Source organism: Argentina silus (genome assembly GCF_951799395.1).
Source record: "Argentina silus genome assembly, chromosome: 13".
Classification (NCBI taxonomy): Eukaryota; Metazoa; Chordata; class Actinopteri; order Argentiniformes; family Argentinidae; genus Argentina; species Argentina silus.
In genome coordinates, this window is record NC_139667.1 from 10171633 (window position 1) to 10196467 (window position 24835).

Here is a 24835-nt window from a genome sequence, read left to right on the forward strand (position 1 = left end):
CAAACACCGGTGGTCTACCAGACACACCCGTGGAACGGCCGAGGTCGCCCCCTGAAAAGGGGTTTTTAAACGCTGTGTTTAAACTGCAAGGCCAAGGGCTCTGTCTCTCTTAAACAAGGCTAAGGCCCGAGGAGAGAGAGAGGTGGTCATCGATTCTCCCTCTCTGCCGCTCCAATCCATTTGGAGGGATTAGGGCTCGTCAGAAGTAGGGAAGAGGGAGAAAAAGATGATGTCTTAAAAGAAGCGAAGGAGAGGGAAGTGTGTCTGTGTGTGTGTGTGTGTGTGTGTGTGTGTGTGTGTGTGTGTGTGTGTGTGTGTGTGTGTGTACAGTATATACTGTATGTTAACCTCAGCAGTTCCACATCTGGAAGCTTTCTCTTATGACTGTATAAAAGTGCGCGAGAGAGAGAGAGAGAGAGAGAGAGAGAGAGAGGGAGAAGAGAGAGAGAGTGAGCCTAAACTATGGCCTCTCAGTTGATTAGTGGTGTTAACAGTAACTCTGGGGCTGGGTTAATGAGCTGCAGGCCTGGTCTAATGAAGGCTCTGCTCCTACAGTTCTCTCTCATGGCTGTCCAACCCCCTACTGGAAGCTCTGAACAGTGTGTCGCCACACACACACACACACACACACACACACACACACACACACACACACACACACACACACACACACACACACACACACACACCCTGCCAGCTGGATCCACTGTGTGTGTGTGTGTGTGTGTGTGTGTGTGTGTGTGTGTGTGTGTGTGTGTGTGCGTGCGTGCGTGTGTGTGTGTGGTACGATCACTTTCATCCCCAAAGAGCCGGCCAATTCATCCCAGACCACCACGGGCCACAGAAAAACTGACCAATTATCAATTTTTTCCCTCCTCATTTTGTTTTTTTCCAGAGAGCGGTGGGATGTATCATTTCCCTGACCTCAGCCGTTTGAGGTGGTGTAAATCTCTTAATAACTGCACAAGGACACACATATACGGGTCTATATTTGGAGGGCTGTTTCCCCTGGCCTCCCCTGCTCTGGGCTGGAACAGACAGTAGCCACAGTGTCTGTGTGGGCGATGGAGCCAGGGCTTTGGCCTGTGTGTGTGTGTGTGTGTGTGTGTGTGTGTGTGTGTCTGTGCATGCGTGCGTGCGTGCGTGTGCGTGTGGTGTCTGCCCACTTTCCCTCCCAGGGGAGAGGGGGGCCTGGCAGGATTCAGAAGAGTGTGAATAGCTCAAGATATGAGTGTGTGTACTAGTATGTGCGTATTTGAATAGCAAGATATGAGTGTGTGTGTGTGTGTGTGTCAAGAGAAGAGTGTGTGTGTCATAGCAAGGTGGTGGGCGGATGGGTGGGGATGGGATCACAAACTTTACTGAACCCTTTTTTCACATCTCACTTCATGCAGGGGAAACTGGAGCGGTCGCTCACACACAAACACACACACACACACACGCGCGCGTGCACGCACACACACAAGGGTGTTGATCTCAATGTGAGTGTGTGGGTGCTGATGTTAATGTCAGTGTGTGTGTGTGTGTGTGGGTGTGTGTGTGTGTGTGTGTGTGTGAGTGTGAAGGAGAGATGTTTGCGTGTGTGTACTGTGCATGTTTGAGCGGTGATTTGAGTGCATCTGTGTCTAGACATAGGCATTTCCACTTCAAGGCACGCTCAGCCTATGATACGGATGTGTGTGTGTGTGTGTGTGTGTGTGTGTGTGTGTGTGTGTGTGTGTGTGTGTGTACGTGTGTGGACGTGTATGCATGTGTACGTATGTGTGTGTGTGCATGCGCGCGTGTGCGTACGTGCGCGCGTATGTGTGTGTTAGCAAGCCAGAGAGAATTGTATATGGTATGTAAAGAGACGAGGGAGTGAATGCTACCAAATGGACAGAGCGGTAAACGAGAGGAAACATTACCCATGGGTCAACTCGGGGAGGGAAGATATATTGCCCATGGGTCAATCTAGAGAGAGGGCGGGCAAAATCCATATCAGCGCGTCTGCAGACCCCCTTTATATAGTGATAAAATATTCAAATCCAGCCATTACTTCACATTAGGGCGCTCTGTGGAGATGCCAGGGAGAAAACCACAGAACGTATACATGTTCTTTCAGACATAGTTTTGGTGCATTGATAGTTACATTAAAATCCCTTCCTCCATTAGAGACATCCCTCATCCGGACTCACGTCTGACATCGAGGCGTGTTCGCATGTGTGTGTGTGTGCATGCATGTGTTTTTTTGTGTGTGTGTGTGTGTGTGTGTGTGTGTGTGTGTGTGTGTGTGTGTGTGGCCACATGTAATGTAGGAGAGGGAAAGTGCATTGGCATGGCCTGGCAAGCCGTACATGTTTGTGTTTTTCCCATTTTTCCCTGGAAGAGATGGAGTGATAAGGGTTTTGCTTTCTCCTTCCACCTCACGCATAGAACAGATGTATACGAGAGATAGTGTAGACGCTTACTCCTACATTCTTCTCACCTCTCTCTCTCCACACACGCAGACAGACACACAAACACAGACCCACAAACACACACTGTTTTTAATTATGAGTACTACAGCCAGGGATGTCTGGGTGTTTCCCTCTATATGAGTAACTGCTTTGTCAGACCTGAGTCTGAATGAGAGGATCACACCACTCCTCTTTTTCTTAAGCATACAGTGTCTCCTCTGTCGTAGTAGTGGGGCTGTACTGTCCTATGTGTGTGTGTGTGTGTGTGTGTGTGTGTGTGTGTGTGTGTGTGTGTGTGTGTGTGTGTGTGTGTGTGTGTGTGTGTGTGTTGAGGATAGGGAGCTTAGAGATGAGTTAAGACTGAATTAAGAGTTGTCTGATGCTCTAATTCCAAGCTATTTCATACAGTCATATTTTTTATTGGACTGCCGTGATATTGTTATGATTATTATTAGGAGACGGATGGCGAGGCAGGTGCAGCGAAAGCACAGTCATGAGTGCAGATTAAATACTGACGCAAGACCCATGAATTTCAATGTCTGTCAATATACTAAGAATATTGTCCTATTTCAGAGGACACTATTTGGCTACTGTTCTTGAATATAACTTAATCAGATGTGTTTGGGAATAACATTAGCTTATAAACAGTAGTTATTCATAGTCACACAGCACCAGACATTTCTCCATTAATACGGTTAAGAATAGAATGGAGATCCCCTTTGCCAATATCACCTCCCACTTCGAAACAGACCTTCACAAGGCCATGCAAACTGTCAATGCCGCTGGAGAACTGAGGAGAAATGGTGAAAATATTGAGACAGACGTAACATATGAGTGTGTTGTTGTTTTTACTATTTTTGAACCGTTTAGTAAAGCTGTGGAAATATAGAAAGTGCCATGTTGTTCCCGGTAGTGTAGGTGGTAACTTGGCTCTCTCCCTTCCTCCCTCCCTTCCTTCCTCCCTCCCTCCCTCCCTCCCTCCCTCCCTCCCACCCCCAGGACACAGAGTGAAGATGGAGGACCCTCAGAAGATGCAGTTCTCTGAGAGGCTGACAGAGATTGAGCGGTACCAAAGGGCTAGTCTGAGGATGGGCCCAGGGAACCCTAACCCCCGGCCCATGCACCAGGGCCACCTAGGGGGCTCCACACAGTCCCAGATACAAGGTAGGAACCACAACCACTGGAACCTAGAAGAACCACAACCACACTCAACCCAACCCTAAACCAAACCTTAAAACCTCATCCTAATCTTAACCCCTCAGAAACTAGCAACAAACTATCGACAGTGAAATGTTTGAAATCACTCACATGGTTTCACCTAGAACGACACTCCTCTACCTACGTACACTGAGAATGACGTGAGACATCATTCAACATCATTCACCATCATTCAAGTTGGTTGACCATCAACACATCAACACAAACCACATTGGTTAACACTAGGAAGGGTAACGTTGCTCATCATACCACAGAAACAATATTAGACACAGTACCTGCTGTATTGTATTGGCTACACCTATGCTTCTCTGGTGGTCTGGACTGACTTATGACTGACTGACTGACTGGCTGACTGGCTGGCTGACTGACTGACTGACTGTCTGACTGACTGACTGTCTGACTGACTGACTGACTGACTGGCTGACTGACTGCATGTGTTGCTGTACAGGCCAAACTGAGTCTTGCTGCTGATAGACACAGTCAGACCAGGGGGAGGGTAATGTTTCACTGGCAGGCCAGAGACAGCAGCTCACGCCAGCTCTGTCCCCGGATGCCCTGCGTCGGTGGGGCTTGGGCCCGCGGCACGCAGGGTCCAGTCTGGGGCCAGGTGGCGGTGCTGGAGCTGGGCTCACCACGCCACACCACCACCCCAGGAATCTAGCAGCCGCCTGCTACCTCGGCAATCACGTCACTCTCAGACTGGCTTTACACGGGGATATCTGCAGCCTAGACAGAGTGGGGGGGCGGCAGTGTGTGTGTGTGTGTGTGTGTGTGTGTGTGTGTGTGTGTGTGTGTGTGTGTGTCGAAGGGGAGAGAAGGGAACAGTGGGTGGATGTTGGAGTCAGGATGAGTGTTCACTCTCAGACATATGTCAGAGCCTCTGAACGTGATGGCATGTCTGGAGGTGTCCAGACAAAACACTCACAGTGCACACACACACACACACACACACGGTGTGTCCTCTCTCACCCACTCTCTAGTTCTCATGCAGGGGTTGGGTTGGGGCTGATAAGGAGAAGCTCATTGCCAGTTAATGAGTCCCTCTATCTGTGTATCAGTGTGTTGTAGAAGTGCTTGTTTAGGACTATTTCTCTGGCTGTAGGTGACAGTTTATCTTTGTGTACAGCTGAATCACTGCTGTTTGGCCTTGTGATTCTCTACTCTGCTCTGAGTCAACAGCGTGGGCCTATCTAACTGCTTACACAGCTCAGAGGGACACCAAGTATCTTAGCTCCAATTCCTCCTGTCCTGACTGATGTTGATATGTTATTCTTCTCTACAGTATGTACCATACAGAACGTGTTGGCCATTTTGGAACAATATCTACTAGTTTCATGGTCTCTGAGGCATTGACATCCATGTTACAGTGTTTCTAGACAGCGCACAGATAGACAGTATGGTGCAGTATGGTGCATGTTTGATGGTTTTAAGCAGGTTCTAATGTCGTCTGCCAGTGAAAACCCCCTGGCAGGTAAGCTTATCCAGTCAGACATATCCATAAAGGCTTGCCTAATAAGTTAGAATTCCTCCCGTCTACAGGAGAGAGGTGTACAGACAGTACAGACAGGAGAGAGGTGTACAGACAGTACAGACAGGAGAGAGGTGTACAGACAGTACAGACAGGAGAGAGGTGTACAGACAGTACAGACAGGAGAGAGGTGTACAGACAGTACAGACAGGAGAGAGGTGTACAGACAGTACAGACAGGAGAGAGGTGTACAGACAGTGCTGGGATGGCAGATGAAGAAAGACTCTTTACTCTGCACTCGTCTACCTGCTGCAGGAGGATTAGGAGGAATTAGCGCTTTCATAGGCCTGTCAGGGCTCAGAGGCCTGTGCTGTTGCGACACACACAGATGCGCGCGCGCACACACACACACACACACACACACACACACACACACACACACACATACACACTCCTTCAGTAGACACAACACATTAACGTGGCTGGGAGCTGCCAGGGATGGGAGGCGGAGAGCTCCACAACACACTGATTCCACACACAACACCAGGCAAAAGCTAGGGGCCCTCTCTCTGTGTGTGTGTGTGTGTGTGTGTGTGTGTGTGTGTGTGTGTGTGTGTGTGTGTGTGTGTGTGTCTGGGTGCATGTGTGTGTGTTTGAGCATGTGTGTGTGTGTGTGTGTGTGTGTGTGTGTGTGTGTGTGTGTGTGTGTGTGTGTGTGTGTGTGTGTGTGTGTGTGTGTGTGTGTGTGTCTGGGTGCATGTGTGTGTGTTCGAGCATGTTTGTGTGTTTGAGCATGTGTGTGGGGGTGTGTGTGTGGGTGAGTTGGAGGACTGTAAAACCACACACCTTAATCTCTGGTATTACCATCATGACTGAGTATAACACCTCAGGGCAACGCGGTAAAATAATTAACTCACAGTGGAGGGCTGTTTTTCTTCCCTCTCTCGTCTACTCTGTGTCTACATACTCTTTACATGTGCACCATCACACACATCACTGAGCATCTCCCTGTGTATATAGGTACTCATGCTTTAACAAAACACGACGACAACCCCAAACTCAAACAAAAATAGTCTCCAAGTCATAAATCCCATTTAGACATAGGGAGGTATTTACATATAAACACCATCCAACACGTCTGCTTTTGGCTGCTCTCGCAGACAGAGTTGTATTTAAAACTGAACCGGGACCTGTTTGTTTGAGAGAGACAGGGAGGGTGATAGATAGCCCGTCAACACTTTATAATTAAATGGATTTCCGCCTTTATTGCAAAAGATGTTTTTCATTATATCAGCCTGAAAAACCTTGAGATTCCCTTCGTCGATGTCTAAATCAGAAAAGACAATGTCATCTCTGGTAAAGCCCTGTTGCTTCATTCTGTTGTGTGGGGTGTGAAATAGTGTCTAGAGTTTGGCTGTCAACACACCCAGCGTCGGAGACGTCTGCTAAACACTGCCCTGGATTCTCAGACACACACACACACACACACCATGGACATATAAATAAACACATAAACATTTACACCACACACACACATGCATGCACACGCACGCACACACACGCACACATGCACACACATGCACGACAGAGACATAAACACACACACGCACACACACACACCCACACACAAAACACACACAACAACACACAAAACACACACAACAGCCACACACACACACACACACAAAGTTACGTGCCAATGTTGCAAGCTCTGCTAGCGCCCCAGACAGACAGGGTAATTAAGAGCTCATTACAGCACATGCAGTGACAGGATTCCAGCACACTGGCAGACGTTGCGCTCTCCGCTTGTTTTTGTTCAGCCGTGGCCACAGGTGAGCCTGCTAGACATGTGGAATGATCCTCCTGGAGGGCGGGAGGCAGTGTGTGTGTGTGTATGTGTGTGTGTGTGTGTGTGTGTGTGTGTGTGTGTGTGTTTGTGTGGGTGGGTGTGGGTGGGTGTGTGTGTGTGTGTGTGTGTGCGTGTGTGTGTGTGTTGGTGGGTGGGTGTGGTGTGTGTGTGTGTGTGTGTGTGTGTGTGTGTGTGTGTGTGTGTTTGTGTGGGTGGGTGTGGGTGGGTGTGTGTGTGTGTGTGTGTGTGTGTGTGTGTGTGTGTGTGTGTGTGTGTGTGTGTGTGTGTGTGTTTGTGTGGGTGGGTGGGTGGTTGAGTAGCTATGTGTGGCTTTGCCAGTGCAGTCAAGCAAATCCGACACGCAGACAATCAGGTAGAAAATTGTTATTCTGGTTTTCTAAACATGAGGTTATACTGTATGTGTGTGTCCATGTGTGTGTGAGGCTGTCACTTATTTATTTTTTTCTCCTGATTTTCAGAGAATGCTTTCTGTGTCTTTAACCATAGCTACGGCAACTTTAACATCAGGTCTTCTTTTCATACCAGTCCTTAAAGACAAGGAGGGAGAAAGAGGGAGAAATATTTGATTTCAACGACACGGTAGAGAAATAATCCTGGAGATTCCAGTTTTTCGTTTTCTATTTTTAAAAGGAGACACAACTAAACAGGCCTCTGGCCCAGCCTGTAGCAAGCAGGCCAGACCAAAGAAAGAAAGGCTTTTAACTTAAATGTGTTTCAAGAAAAAAAAAAAAAGGAGACGATGCAATTTAATCATCCAAGAAGAAAGTGTCTTCCTTTTGAAGTGGTATCATTTAACATGCTGTTGGTTCAAACACCTGTGTGTTCCTCCCTGAAGATGAATATCAGATACGAGCATAACTTTCCGCCATCTCGTCAAGTGCTCAACCGCTTTGATGAGGGCCCAAAAAAAAACCTCTGGTGCAGAAAGAGGGTGTGTGTGTGTGTGCGCGTGTGTGTGTGCCTGCCTGCGTGCCTGCGTGCGTGTGTGCGTATGTGTATGTGTGTGTGTGTGTGTGTGTGTGTGTGTGTGTATGTGTGTGTGTGTGTGTGTATGTGTATGTGTATGTGTGTGTGTGTGCGTGCGTGATCAAACACACTCTGGTTTTATTAATTGCCTCACCCTGATGAGGGATATCATTGTAATCATTCTACCATGGGATGTAACTATAGACCACCTCTATCCTCCCCGGGACAACCATATCTCCCCACCCTGATAAGAGCATTCCCTGAACAATGACATGTCAGCACGCGAGGAGGCTACATTTCTGGGGTCACGCTATCCTCACGTCCAATCTAGACCTGTGTGACAGCCATAATAATACAGCCACCGCACCGAATATGTATGCTTTAAAATAATAATGGTCTGAACGATTCCAAAAGTTGGCAACGCTGAGCGTTGATACCTGCGTGACATGACCTCAATGTTACGCATTCGCTCCCTGTCAGCTGTCAGGAGAAAACCGCCGTGCTATCTGTGGTTAGCCTAGGAGCTAACGGTAGCGGAATACTCTCCCAGCTATGCTGCTGCACCCTTTACACCAGTGGAATCATACCAGGAGAAAGCGGGCCAGTGGTCCATCACTGCAGCTGAGCACAGCTGTGTCTGTGGCTGTCCTGTCCTGTCCTGTCGTACGGTCAAGCTGTGGTGATTGCTGCTGGACTCTCCCCGGTTGTAAAAGGACGGAGGTCCTCCTTCTCTACAGCGACCACACTGTTTACTCCACAGCAACAGGCCATACTGCCCCCCCCCTCCCCCCCCCCCCTACTGGGCCGCCCCCCCATCCAAGCTAGAGTCTGTGAGTGAGAGTCAATGAAGATATTGGCACTAGAAATTGGCGGTCCAATGGCGAATGTTTTCGACTTGGAACATTGTGCTACCATGTTTTTGTTTGGTGGTAATCGCGGTATTGGGTTGGCTGTTAGACCGTTGTGTTGGTCTCTGGTTGTTTTGGGTGTTAGTCAGGTGGCTGACATGTTGTGAGCCTGTCGGACTGTGTTGGCTCTCATGTTCTCTTGGGCAGCAGCAATGCATGCTGGTCCGTGCCAAGCCCAAACAGGAAAGCCTCTCTGCACGCCAAACGCAACCAAAACTAGCGGGAATCCAGAAAGCAGAGCCTTTCGAGATTGTTTTACTTCTTTACGGCTGTATTTACATAATATGTCAATGGCAGCCATGGAGTTTATTTGTTATGGTTCCTAAGAGCTTCACTTGTGGTTATTCTCTTTTTGTGACCCTTAGAGAGAATTATTCAAAGTGAAAATGTTTTTGTTCTTCCATAAAACAGATTTTTCTTTTGAAGCCATCCTCCTCAGCGGTCAAAAAAAAAAAAGAAAGAGAGAGAAAAAAAAATAAAAAAGGCAAAAGAGAAGTGAGAGCAACATTTTTTGACCAGACTCAACTGTTTGTGTTAGTTATAATTTCACATCAGAGTCGGGTCGAGTTTTACATTTCAGCAATTACAGAAACGACATGTGTGCCATGAACAGTCTCTATTGAGTCTGAGGAGAGGGTGAAGGGGAGGGTGGAGGGAGGGTGGAGGGACTCTCAAATAGAACATAGGATTTTTCAGCCCATGTGTTTGTTTTTGCTCATGTTATAAGTGAGGGCTCAAAAGACATATCAAATGTCCCGCATAGCTGAGCCAAGGCCATGTTCCTGCCCTCTCTAACACGCTCTCTCTCTCTCTCTCTCTCTCTCTCTCTCTCTCTCTCTCTCCTTTCCTCGCTGGCGTCTTTCTCTCTCTCTCTTTCTCTCTCTCTCTCTCTCTCTCTCTCACCCGCTCCCTCTCACATTCTCTCTGTCCGTGGCGACGCCTAGGGCCTAAGGGAAACAGGAAGCCAGCACAAGGCCCGGCATTCACTGTGTCTCAATGACATGCTTCATTACGCCGGGCGCATTACATGTCTCAGTGGCGCTGCAGCCTGCAGTCACGAGGACAAGACGCCATCTTGGCTCAAACGTCTCGGGCCCCTTTCATCTCCACACGCACTTCAGAAAAGCCGAAAAAGCAGCGTGTGTTTATTTGTGTCCTCCTCTCAGCCGACGACGGCGCCGCCCCGAACGTACATATTTGTGACGCTGCCTGTCTTCTCTTAAACCCCCCCCCCACCACCGCCACCGCCACCACCACCACTGCCACCACCGCCACCACCAACACCCCCACCCGCCCTCCCTCACCCAACCTACCCCCACCCCACCCACCCAACCTACCCCCCCCCCCCCCCCCCCCACCACCCTCAACCTACCTCCAGGGGGGCGGGGCCTCTTATTAACAGGGGTAATCTGTGCCGCTGGTATTGACGTTGTCGGGCAGCCAATCAAAATATTTGAAGGAAATGTTTATTTTCTTGAGCGGATCGCACCAGCTGCTTGAAGCGCTCTCTGAATAAGACCATTTATGTGGAAGAATTTCCCATTGTGGGCCGAAGCGCAGGACCGCTCAGTGGCTGAGTGCTGATCCGGGCCTTTGGAGAGGAAGTGGAGTAGCTCCGGGGGGAGGAGAGCTTTTTACACACCCGGGCCCAGTGTGGCCATAGGTGAACACACACTCACACACACACACACACACACACACACACACACACACACACACACACACACACACACACACACACACACACACACACACACATACACACACCTCTCCACCCTCCCCTCCCTCTCTCTGGCCCCCTCAGAGGTTGAAATCACAACTGCTATAGCATAGGTGGTTAGGATGTTGTTGTTCCACTGTTGGGTTACTTCATCATGGCAACATGAAAGCATGTCTGAATCCTCTCATAATAACCATGAATGTGGTAATAACCACTGGTATAACAAGTTAATACATGTGGTTAAAAGATATTACATTTTCAGTCTGAATAGAAGATAGGCAGGCGTTAACCAAAATGATGCAGTCTGCTTGTTATCAGTACAATCATCCATTGTGTGTGTGTGTGCGCCTGTGTGTGTGTGTGTGTGTGTGTGTGTGTGTGTGTGTGTGTGTGTGTGTGTGTGTGTGTGTGTGTGTGTGCGAACGCCTGTGTGTGTGTGTGTGTGTGTGGTGTGTGTACGTGCCTCGGAAAGCATGTGTGTTTGAGGCCGCCTGTGTCCACGGTTCGTGCAGGTTGGCTTGTAACAACTGCAGCGTCTCAGACCGAGAGCAAACAGCCGCTATTTGCATGTCAAATGGTCAGCCTCCCGCGGTGTGGCCGTTGAGTGTGAACCAGGGTCCCACACGCTGAGCCAGAGAGGACTCTCCCTCTCTCTCCCTCTCTCTCCCCGTCTCTCTCCCTCTCTCTCTCTCCCTCCCTCTCCCTCTCCCTCTCTTTCCCTCTCTCCCTCCCTCCCCCCCTGACCTGACTGACTGACAGGCTTGCTGGACAGGCCAACAAAGGCCTCACACCCCCCCCCCCCCCCCCAAAAAAGCCAGAAATATCCACCGTCAGGCCCATCAGGCTTGTTTTCCCAAGCCCTCTCTCACTCCAGTGAGAACCCTCCACACATACACACACACACACACACACACATACTGCCTCACTGCTTAGTCAGCACAAGCAGACCTGTCACAGGTAGACAGTTCTCCAAACCGCAAAATGTCAGATGGCTCAGACAAGCTGTTGAATTTTTCCTTCTTCTTTTTTCTTTTTTTGACATTGCATAGATCCTACACAACCTCCACTCCTCTCCCCTCACCCTGTAACTACATGCAAGCCCCTAAGAACCTAAAACTGTATCACACACACCACACACACACCACACACACACACACACACACACTCCATTCTCTTGTTCTGGTACTCTGGTACTATTCATCTCTCTTATCAAGACTCCATGATGACCACTTGGTATCTCTGTCCATTGCAGCCCTGTGGTCAGAGCAGATCGACCCCCCTCTGAAGACATGCAAGGTGGAGGAGGACCTGAGGTGGTCAGGTAAGACAGAGACTCCTTGTCTACTGAAGTCCAGGGCAACCGTGCCAAAACCACTCTACTATTGTCTTATGTCTCCACCGCTTTCTGAAACGCTTCAGGTCTTTTTTTTTCTTCCTTTTTTTCTCTCACTCTTTTTGCTTTTTGCTTTTCCTCTCTTTCTCTCTCTCTCTCTCTCTCTCTCTCCATTTTTCTTTTCCTCATTCTCACACACACTCAGCCCACAGCAGGCAGGAAGTAAACACAAACATGATGCTCTCCTTAGATGACCCAGATTTTTATGTGCATTTAAGTGTGAGTGAGTCATATCTGTGTGTGTGTGTGTGTGTGTGTGTGTGTGTGTGTGTGTGTGTGTGTGTGTGTGTGTGTGTGTGTGTGAGAGAGAGAACAACAGAGTTTCTGAGTTTCTGAGGCTTGATCATACCATACGGGGGCCCAATCACAAACCGGTACGAGTGGGGCGTGGTGAGCAATAAGAGATGGCCCTAATTACAAGTCTGAGAAAACAGACATGAAAAATACAGAGGAGATGATTGAGGATCCTTGGACTACATACAGTACAAAACATCAGCCCAGCCAATTCACACCATCAAAAACTGTTGGCAAGGGCTTCAAGAGCAACCCAGGACAGAATACGGGTGATCAATCACTCAACTCTTCAACATGGTTCAATGGAATTAAGCGCAACTCTGCAGAAGAGCTGGAACTGGAGTTGTGGGCATGGCATTGGGCGTTCCACACATTGTGACATTTTTGTGTTTCGGTTTGCCCTCAAGGCTCCACATCGCAGAACATTCCTAAGAGCACCCCCTCCTTCCCTCCCTCCCTCCCTCCCTCTCTCCCTCCCTCCCTCCCCCCCCTCCCTTCTTCTCTCCTTCTATCCCCCTCCTTCCTCCTTCCCTCTCTCTCTGGGGCTCTGGCACTCTCCTCCTGCCCACACCGCCCCTCTCAACCGTCCGCCCGTGCATCCCACTTCCAAGAAACCACCCACCTCATCGCACAAGCAGGCCTGCACTGAGTCATCCGCTCACACCCTTCCATGTTACTCTCCACTCCTAGTTGTCACACGCTCACGCATGCAGGCACACACACACACACACACACACACACACACACACACACACACACACACACACACACATTCCTCCACGTCACGCACACTTACACATGCCAGGAGCACCAGAGGATGACTTATCGATTATTTACCTTTCAAGAAATTCTCTTTTGTGCTCCAATTTATTTGGACAGCTTCAGGCTGAAAACAGTATATGGGTGTGAGAGATTTCCAAAAACAACACAGAGGTTTCAACTATTTTTTCCGACTTGGAATGCTGAGATGGAATGCATCGATTGGCATACCGGTATTTACCTATGACACTACTCGACTGAGACTTTCGCTAGCGAACGATTCACTTCGGAGCAAAATATTCATGATGGTGTGAAAAATATTGATTGACGGTGAGTAAAAAGCAGAGGGATGAGGTCCTAAATGTTGAGTCATGAAATGACAAGTAAAACCCAGACAAAGATGGTGGAGAGACAGATAGAGATAGAAAGAAACAAGATAATACATCATGTCATATTACCATGATAATACACAGGCTAATATCTAGTTGCATATGCCACCTGGCCTAAAGCACACAATCCTTATATCAATAACTCTAGCCATATCAATAACTCTCCCTAGATCTCATAACAAGTGATTTAGTTAACAAATCCAAACAGATTAATCACGTAAGGTTCGTTGAAGCATTAGGAAAATCCCTTTTTTTTTTTTTTTATCATCACAAAGTGCCTCCTGCTGTTGCTTGCTTCCTGGTGTTGCTTCTGATCGATAGGGCCATGCAAAACCCTCTGGGCTCGACCTGATACACGGGATAACATGGAGAGGGCTTAGGGGTTGGTGACCGCCGTGCTCTCCGTCAGAGGAGGCCCGGTAAGAGGTGGCGGCATTTGCATGGGACACGGCGCTCGGTTCCCCGAAGCCCTGCGTGCTTAAATCAACACGTCGGGTTTATTTGTGTGCATTTGTGTCTCCTATTCGTCGGCTGGTGGTGGTGGACGGCCGCGTCGTTTTCCCTGGCATCATATTGCTCTGGTCACTCCCACTCTGATGTCTCTCTCTCTCTCTCTCTCTCTCTCTCTCTCTCTCTCTTTGGGACCATCCTTGCGGCATTCTTGTCCAGGCCCTCGCCATGAGACAGCGTTTATATCAAAGGATCTATTCATTCTTATTTCTCATGACCAACATCTCCAATCTACTCTCCAGTGATGGAAGAGCATGGGACATCTTTTTCCCCTCATTGCGTGTGTGTGGTCTGAGGGGTGGAGATGTCAGGAGCAGAGAAGAAGAGGTCTCTCTCTCTCTCTCTCTCTCTCTCTCTCTCTCTCTCTCTCTTTCTCTAAGCATGGCCAGACAGAGGTTTTCTCCCTCTCTTTCCCACCCTTCTCCTCATTTGCCTGAGACACCATTCTATGGGTTTGCATCTATCCTGAATAAACATTTCACAGGTGAACGCCTGGATTTGCATCCCCACACCTTCTCCCCCCCCCCTCCCTCCCCCCACCACACACACACACACACACACACACACACACACACACACACACACACACACACACACACACACACACACACACACACACACACACACACACACACACACAGCCACCATGGCCTCCGCTCGTCTCTTATGTTAACAACTAAAATCAGTTTCTCCTGCAAGCAAATGAGCCAAACCTCCCTCTGTCCCTGGGTTACATGCACCACTGGTGGACTAGTGGACCTCTGACAACTCCCCCCCCCCCCCCCCCCCGCGCCGGTGTGAATCAAACACAGTATGGGAGCGCGCAAAGGAGGGAACGAGAGAGAGAGAGAGAGGGAGAGAGAGAGAGAGAGAGAGAGAAGGGAGGAAAGGAAAAGAGGAAAAGGAGAGGGGAAAGGAACGCGCTGGAACACTGTGTTCTCTATAAAAGCCCTGATTTCCCAGCCACCCCTATTTTAGAGTGGGAACATCACAGCATAGACGGCTGGCCGCGCCAGCCCTCCCTCTGGGGTCCATCCCCCTCCTCCTGTCCCTGCTGTTTAGTCAACACGTTTCAGCTGAGCCCTAATGGAGATCATGTGTGGCGGGGTGGGCCGCGGCTACCAGGCCCCAGCCGTCACGGAGCCCCCACCCCGCCCACCCGCCCGCCAAAGATCCACCGCTGTTACCACAGCCGCAACGCTACGGCCTATACTTATACTGGGAGGAGGAGGAGGAGGAGGAGGAGGAAGGGGAGGGAGGAGGGAGGAGGGGGGGGGGGGGGCTGTGTCACGGTATGTAAGGAGATTCCAGTTCCAGAACAGTGGTTCCTCTACTACAGTATGAGAGAGAGAAAGAGAGAGAGAGAGTGGTTTATCTGCCCCCCCCCGTCCTCTAGAGGGGGCTACTGGGCTTATAGAGAAGGAACGGAGGGTTAGCCTACTATCTCTGGCCCCCGGCCAAGCTTGTGACATTGCACCCCCCCATTAAGGTGTTGTGATAAGTGTCCAGTCGAGTTTCCTTTGACGGAATACAGGAGTCTGTCCCCCCCCCCACCGCCGCCGCCGCCGCCGCAATTTAGCCAACACGTTTCCACACTGGCTACAATTAGATGGAGATCATGTGTGTGTGTGTGTGGGGGGGGGGGGGGGGGCCACAGCCGCCAGAGCCATCAAGGCCCCGTGCCACAGAGCCCCAGCTCCACCCTGAAGACTATATTTAGCAGGAAGAGAGAGAAAGTGGGGGAGAGAAGGAGAGAGAGATATGAAGAGGGAGAGAGAGAGGAAGAGAGAGGGGGGGGGGGGAAGAGAGGGAGAGAGAGCTTTTTGGGAGTCCGGTAGGAATTAGTGGGCTGACTCCACTTCTCCCGAATCAACAGCAGCTGAAGGTTTGGATTTTCCTTGCGTGAAATCAGATACGGTGCCTGGTAGACTGGAAAAAGAAACAGCCCCCCCACCCTCCCCTCCACACCAACCCCCTTCATCCCAAAAAGAAGAGAATTTCGACTGTAGAAATGTGTTCTTGAAAAAAGCTTGCAGGAGCCATGGAAATTGCAAAGGAACAGATTTTTTTTTTTGTTGCTGAAAATGGACCCAGTTCTCCAGACTTAGGGGAAAGACATTTCAACAAGACTATGGCACGCAAGTTTGGCATCCTCCCCCCTCAGGGCCTGTGGCGTGCAGCGCTCGCTGTCTCACAAATATAGCCTCTCTTTTCTCTGCCATCCAAATTCACATTTTACACTACAGTCATGTGGGCACTCTGGGCCCATCAAAGGCAGAGAAACAGATAAGTAGATTCAGACAGGTATGTGTGTGTGTGTGTGTGTGTGTGTGTGTGTGTGTGTGTGTGTGTGTGTGTGTGTGTGTGCCAAGTGTGTGTGTGTTTGTGTGTGTGCCAAGTGTGTGTCTGTGTGTGTGTGTGTGTGTGTGTGTGTGTGTTTGCCAAGTGTGTGTGTCTGTGTGTGTGTGTGTGTGTGTGTGTGTGTGTGCGTGCATGTGTGTGTTTGTTTACAAGCAGCAGGTGCAGAGAAAGAAACATGCCACACCTGTTTGCTAGCTAGTATATGTTGAGCTTTCAGAAGCCATTGATATGGGACTTGAAAATCAAACAATTTCCAGACCATGCATACCTGCATGCCCACTTTACTCTGTTCTTGTGAAAGGCGCTGGGTTATCCAAGGGTCTAGTAATGGGGCTGAATTTGCAGACTTTCCAACCCCAAGAGCATGCCTCAAAACGTGATGGTCATACTTAGCAACATAACTTTATAAATGGGGAAGGGAGGGGAATCACGTTATAACACAGACCAACACAACCCTTATCTTCCACCCCTCCTGTGAGCCTCATGAACAGCCTATACCAGTCAAAAGTTTGGACACACCTTGCCAAGAGTGTGCAAAGCTGTCATCAAAGCAAAATGTGGCTACTTTGAAGAATCTAAAATATAAAACATATTCTGGTTTGTTGAACACTTTTTTGTTTACTACATAATTCCATATGTGTTTCTTCATAGTTTTGATGTCTTCCATATTAATCTACAATGTAGAAAATAATTTAAAAAAATAAAGAAAAACCATTGAATGAGAAGGTGTGTCCAAACTTTTGACTGGTACTGTATGACATATTTGATAGTTAGAAGGTATACAGGAATGAAAGAATGAACTTTTGCCAGGGAAACAGGGGGAGCAGGAATTGAGGAGACGTACCCATGGTGACCCTATGAGGGACGCACACGGAGGGACCACCCTGCAGTGATTGGCTGTTTCACGTGCGGCTTCTTCCTCGTGTCTTTTTGTTTAGCTCACGCCTGTCCTTGAAACATGTTGATAAAGTTGACAGTCCTTCTAATTAGTCATTGCACGTGTGTTTGAAAAACTTACATTCTATCTGTCGGAAGCAATTACAATTTCAATTCAGTCTTCTAAACCCTTTTGCTAAATTAAAATAATTTAAAACTAATATTGGTTTAAGTAACAAGGAACCCGTAAGGCAGGACTGTCAGCCAGTTGGCCGAATGTATTTGATGTAACAACCTTGCCCTTAAGCATACCTGACATCTAGGCTGCCTGCCAAAGAAGCCTATTGATAGATTAGAACGATAACGCTAAAAAGGATAACGAACAGTAGCCTAACACACAGAATTAAAAAAACGAGACCGGCTTTGTGAAACAAACAAAAAGGCCTGTTGATGTGCTCAGTGATTGTCAACCTAAATTGCCGTCTGTGTTGATCTTACTACACTTGACAGCTGAATGCTAAGCTACATGTATGCAGGCTGTACCATCCCAAGTCATGTCCCCATCACACTGCATCTGTACCTCAATACAGCTCTTAAACCCACATACTACAGTAGGTGGCAGCATGCAGCAGCCATATCAACCCTACCAGTGGCATAAGGAGCCTGACAAACACACACACACACACACACACACACACACACACACACACACACACACACACACACACACACACACTTGGCACACACACAAATACACACACACTTGGCACACACACACATACACAAACATACACACACACACACACACACACACATGCACGCACGCACACACTACACACACACACACACACACACACACACACACACACATACATATACACACACTTGGCATACACACACACACACACACACACTACCACGCACGCACACACACGCACGCACACACACACACACACACACATACATACACACACACACTTGGCACACACACACGCATGCACACACTACACACACACACGCACACACACACACACACACACACATACATACACACACACTTGGCACAGACACACACACATACACACACACACACTTGGCACACACACACGCATGCACACACTACACACACACACACACACATACACACACACATACATACACACACACTTGGCACACACACACACACACACACACACACACACATACACACACACACTTGGCACACACACACACACACACACACACACACACACACACACACACACACACACACACACACACACACAGCTGAGGTTGTGTTAAGAAAGAACTGCCAGATCAGTTTACCAGTCTACCTCGTCTGAGTTAGTTGGGCAATGTGGTGTTTTGCTTAAAGGAAATAAGCTGGTGACAGTAGCTGCCCCAAATCTCAGAGAAGGAAACTGCAGAGTCAAACCCTTGAGCAGGATTCCTATTTCCTTCTTGTCAGTTGAATAAATTAGGGAATGTGTGCAGTGAAATTTAAGTCAAAACAGCTGGTTTGTGTGTGCTGTTACCTATGTGATTTCACCTCCAGATAGGTTAGCACTGACAGGTCTTCGACATTGATACGGTTTGCATTACTTTCACACATACACAAATACATAAAACAGGCTCTCTCTCTCTCTCTCTCTCTCTCTCTCTCTCTCTCTCTCTCATTCTTGTTTTCCCTCTCTCTCTCCTTCACCTGGTGTGTGTCTCTGATTGTGACGGTGGGTTGGTTGTTTCCTGTTGAAGCTGCTAATTTATCATGAGTTACACAACAGCACAACAAGCTGTCAGTGTTTACACAAAGCACCACTCTGCTCTGACAATGCCTCTTTTCATTCCTTTGAAAAAAAAGGAGAATAATGTTCGTCTGGCGTTGCAGAGCAGTGGTACTGTAGGAGGGCTATGTGGAAGGGGAGTTCTCATAACTTCACTCTGGTGCGCAGAGCTGTGCGCTGATGTGCTGTCAATGCTTGATGACTGTTATTGACCAAGAAATGTCTCAGCTCATTACTTTCAGCAAGTGATTGCACCGCTGAGGTGACGTGGGAAACTTGGAAAGGGGGGGGGTGGGAGGAGGGGGAGGGGGAGGGGGAGGAGGGGGAAGGGGGAGGGGGGGGGTTACACTATAGTCAGTTGGGGATGTGGTGCTTTATTACAGGAAATATAGGAAATGATTGAAGTCGGAGTCTGAATTCCCAGGCTCTCACATTCCCAGGTTTTGATTGGCTGGTCATGCTGTACTATGGTACTCTATGGTATATTGAAGCAGTGTGAGTGTTTATACCAACGGTGTTGTTTCTCTTGTCTTCCCCCAGGTGCCACAGACCTCTTCCCCCAGAGGAGCTCCTTCCCCTCTCTCCCGCTGACCGACCCCCGCTTCTCCGACCCGCGCATGCACTACCCGGGGGCCTTCACCTACTCTGCCAACCCCTCCAGCACGGGCATCGGAGGGCTGAGCGTGACGGGCATGTCGGCCTCGTCCCGCTACCACACCTACCTGCCCCCGCCCTACCCAGGGAACCAGAACCAGAGCAGCCACTTCCAGTCCAACTCCTCCCCCTACCACCTGTACTACGGCACAGGCTCCGGCTCCTACCAGTTCTCCATGGTGGCGCCAGGGGGGTCCGGGGGCGAGCGTTCCCCCACCCGCCTGTTGTCCTGCTCGGGGGCCTCGGTCGTCTCCGGGGGCAATAGCCTGATGAACCCGGGCCTAAGCAACCAGAGCGAGGGGGTGGAGGCAGACGGCAGCCACAGCAACTCCCCGACGGCCATGAGCGGGTCCGGACGCATGGACGAGTCCGTCTGGAGGCCCTACTGACAGACACACAGCTAGACACACAGGAAACCAAGGAGGAAAGGGAGAGATAAAGAGCAGAAGAAAAAGAAGATGAATGAACAAAAAAAATATGAATCCAAAAAAAAAGAAATGCTGCATGTTGGTCTTTTTTTTTCTTTTCTCCCGCACTCGCTTTAAAATCCTTTTTACCCTTTGACCAAAGACAATCACTGTCCAACTGCCATGTTTTGCAAGCCTTGGGTATCCAGTATCCAGCTCTGTGCCTGGAATGATACTCTTTAAGACTCTGAAAGAGTATTCTTTCGAAATAATCCATAAAAACTGAGTAGGAACTGTAAATAGATATTATGGGGTTAAAAAAAAAAAAAAAAAAAGCCATATTAATATATCAGGGTTGTCTAGACAACAGCAGGTACAAAATCCAAACCAAAGACTCTCGGAGGAAGAGGAGGAACAATCATGTACGATCATTCTGTGCAGCTGATGAACTGAAAATGCAAGTGCTATTATGGCGAACCAGCCTACAAGACCAAAACGATCCTTACATTTTACGTGACAGTAACTTTCTAGGCCTTTTGAGCTGAGCATTCAGACTGTGTTATCTCACCAGAGGTTGGATGGAATGTTTGCTCCATGAGTGACTCAAAACCGACCCTAGATGGAAAGGTTTCTGGTTGTTTTTGCCAGTGTACAAAATAACTGATCCTGCTACTTTTCTTTGATGTTTTGATGATGAAGGCGATCCTTCCCTTGATCCATATAAGAACATCAAGAAACATGACACAAGTGTCCCCACTCATGATCTGCAATGCATTGCCTGAGACTATTTAATTTATTACGGAAGGGACACACCAACCCTTAGATCTTACAGGAAGCAATGCATAGTCAACAGGAACAACATGGTGTCCTTGAGTGAGAAACTTTGGAATCAGATGTTAAAGAAGCACATCTTCACTCCTGTAATGTCGTTTATGTGTTGAGTATCTATGCAGGGGAGCAATGGATGGTCATTTGAGGAAGATCCAAGACTTAAGCAGAGGGGTGTTTTTTTGTAGCAGGAACCATTTATGGACGCCTGTAGTTGTTCTTTTTTGGACTGTTTTCTTTCTTTCACTTATGGTATATAATTCTTCATTTTGTCTGCAGACTGTTTTTAGTATAGTATGTTTTAACTGGATGACACAGTTTACGTTTTGTATTTATTTGAGCCAAATTTGAGGAAATGTTCACTTATGCCCAAAAACATTTAGCATTTCTCTCTACTTTTTCTTTTTATAACTATTTTGTTCATTTGTTGTTTAATATAAAATTGGAATTTGTGTAATATATTGCTTCTAAATTATGAAAAATACAAAACTTTTAATGTTATTTTTTTTTGTTTTCCAATGTAGCTTTGATGCACTAAAAAACTTTTAATGATATTCAATACAAACCACACCCAACATTGATTCCGCCAATCAGGTCTCATCCTCTGAATAGTCCCCCAATCACCTTCCTGAGCTACCATAGTTACCCTCCTACTTTTTGCACTATGCTGTTTGACATTCATTTCTCATCCTCAAGTATACTGTTTGTGATTTTACACCAATAACAGCTGGACTGATACCCCCTTCAAACAAATTGTAGAAAAGTGAGCAAAATAGCCCAGGCATTGATGTCATAGATCTATATACTCACAGATTGAATGTGATTATGCAGATCTTGTTTCTTTGTTTATAGAAAAACTCCAAACTTATGTTTGAAACCTCAGACTTTGATTGAGTGGCTTAATATGAAAGCATATTGTCTAAATAGGTCATTTGAGAAACTAAACGATGAGAAACATCTTACATTGCAATTGAAGTGGGCTGTTTGTCAAGCACGCACACACACACGCACGCACACTCTTTCTCTCTCTCTCTCTCTCTCTCTCTCTCTCTGTCTCACACACACACATACACACACATACACAAATATCCCAAGGGCCTTTCCCATGCTGTCACAGAGATAATCTGTACACCCTAGGGTGCCAGGGGTGGTGGAAGGGGGCCAGGGGGGTGGGGGGTGGGGGGACCGGGGAGCGGGGGGTGGGGGGGGGGGTGATTTGGTATCCTCTTTCCAACACCAAGGGCAATCCTGACAAAAAACATGCCTCTTTGTTCTGCATGAAGATAAATCCTTTCTATTGGAATTTACTGATCATTAGTGCCAGCAGCTCAGGGCTCTGCCCTGGGTTGATTCCTCTATACAGAGAATCAATATAGGAGTTAGTGCTAAGCCACTTACGGCATAGTGTCAGGTTGCCCCCTGTGAAGAACTCTTTAATGTTTTTTTAACTCTCTTCTTTATGAGATAGAAGAGAAACAGTGTTGGTGGGATGAGTATCATTCTATTTGGGTGCTGCCAAAGAATTGAGACAACCATTCATAGTCCAAATGGACATTCAGTGCTTCCCAAAGACAAATCACACCAAAGATGAGACAATCCAAATGATTCATAGCTCAGGAAACAAGAGGACACGCTCAATTTATTGGTAGACCCTATGCCTTATTTTACTCCAATACAATCAGTGGTGAAAGATTCATTCCTGTCTCCTTGTGAGTGGAGGGAAAGTTGCATGTTCTCCAGCTCACTGATGTCTTCCCCTTCCCTCCTGGGTTGAAGGCCTAGCTCAATAACAGGCATTATCCATGCAGCTATGAGACAAACCACATGTGTACTTTCAGTCATGTGGTTCTATCAAAACCAAAGAAATTCACTATGCCTGTAATATTGTTCCATGACAAGTTTTTTTGGACTTTTGTTGTTTTAAACGAAATGTTTGTGGTAAATTATCAATGTCTTGGTTTGGTCTCGAAGATTTGTAAACTGTTCATAACTCGTATGAAAGAGGCTGTGCATAGATCATGAGATGTTTGCAAAAGAGACAAGGAGGTCAAATTGTACAATTGATTTGTATTTTATTGTATGTTGGATAAAAAGCACAAGGCTTATGTTTTCTTTGAATAGTTTCTTTTAAAGAATCTCCTCTACATTTTGTTATACCATAATGTGCATTTGTTTGGCTCTCTTTCCCTTTATGCTCAAAGCATGTATGTCTGAAGCTGATATGTTAATTTAAAGTTTTCATCTATGTACGTAATACCATTAAAGACTCTGTATTAAGTGCTTGTAAAGTGTGCTGATAATGTTGTTTTTAATCATTTTAATTAAAAAATACCAATTTAATTATGTTTCTCAATTGCTGTGTTTATTTTTAATGATGAAACTGTTTCGACAAAAACTGATACAGTACACCCAAGGACCATTGATGAGTAGGAAAGCTGTCAACACAAGTCATAATGCTCTATCGCTCATTAAAACCATGATCCACAGTCAAGGCCACACCTGTACCTATCCCCTTGAGACAGATTAATGACACAAATTTGACATGGTCCAAAAGATTTATGATCAAATTCTTCAACCTCATTAGCTTCACTTGAAAGAAATTCCACAGTTTAGTACTTCTTTAATTTCGAAATTCAATATTGAAGAGTCTGGATCGTGAAGACTTTATGGTGAGCCGAGGGAAGGTGTTGAAAGTACAAACGTTAAACACGTAGGCACTGGCTATAATTCACCTCAAGAAACCCAAACAGCGTCACCTTAGACTTAGACCAGCGTCAGCGTAGACTAAATGGGTATGGGAATGAGGGGAAAAAAAAGAATCGTTCCGTTCCCATTCATTCCGATGCGGCAAATTCTGTTCTCCAATGCCCTCTTAGACCCAGAAATACCATAGATACCAAGCCCCCATCCAAGCCATCCCCCTCATCTCACTGACTTACTCAGAAACCCTCTCTCTTAATGATCCCCTGGTCTCCCATCGGAACGCCTCTCGCTGGCAAATTACCCACCCCCTCTCAGTGCCTCGCAAACGCCACAGCTGTCAACGCGGCGATACCCAGGGCGTAAATAACGTGTGTCCCAGGAATCCGACACCGCCCTGGCAGCCTCCCGCGCGAGTGTACGTCGGCAAGTTGTCACTTGTTAAAAAACAATAGAGGAAAAGTTTGGAATGCCACTCTACCTTTTGCACTGTAGGGTGGTGTGTTAATGTATGCAGCGCTGATGGCATCTATTTGGCCCATTTGAGGCCTACCCACAGGATTAAACACTTGAGATTCTTTCTCATAGGGTGGTCTGATCTCTGAATGAGTTCTGTGGTTAACCTGAAATACAATACCCACAATCCCTCGCTCTTAAACTAATCCCACCTGTACTGGAAGAGATTCCATCAAAAGATTCTCCCTGCTATCTGTCACTCCTTTTCTCCCTCCCTCCACTGCTCTTTTCTCTCTATTCATTCGTTTCCCTCTCCATCTACACTTTTTCCTCTCCATCTACACTATTCTCTCGTCTTCTTTCTTCTCCTCTTCTATTCCCTTCTTTCTTTTGCTAGTGTTGGTGTTTAGCTCTCTGGGCCTTCTATGGGGGCAGTGTTGGAAGGACAACAAAGCTTCAGGACGCACACAGGCAGGATCGAGACACACTGCATTCAATTAACTCAGAACACTAATTTCCATACGCACTGGCACACACACACACACACGCACAAAATCCTCGCTGACAGATCTCACACCGGCGGGATTCTCATCCAGAGCCGCGCTCCACTTCACAGCGTATGACAGATCTGTGCTGTCTTAAACATTCTCATCCATTTCCTTCAGTCTCATCACACATGCACCATCCCACCACCACGATCCCCCACAGCTCAGGAAACACAAAGAGAAGATGATAAGCTTTCAATTAGCCCGGGCTCTCTGGGGAATGTTCCAGCTGTCTTCACACACTCTGGGAGATTGACTCTTCGGGTTCAACATGTGGGGACCAGAGGATCTCCC

At 47.6% G+C, this 24835-nt stretch overlaps 1 protein-coding gene across 1 annotated transcript in view; it reads left to right on the forward strand.

Annotated features, from left to right (window-relative positions):
- Positions 1-20393, forward strand: part of runx3 (RUNX family transcription factor 3) — a 54919-nt gene extending 34526 nt beyond the window's left edge. The window contains exons 6-8 of the mRNA XM_083683225.1: positions 3435-3599; positions 11838-11906; positions 19492-20393. Coding sequence (XP_083539351.1) covers positions 3435-3599; positions 11838-11906; positions 19492-19994 — 737 coding nt within the window. The 3' untranslated portion in view covers positions 19995-20393. The remainder of the gene's footprint in view (positions 1-3434; positions 3600-11837; positions 11907-19491) is intronic.
- Positions 20394-24835: the final 4442 nt, after the last annotated feature.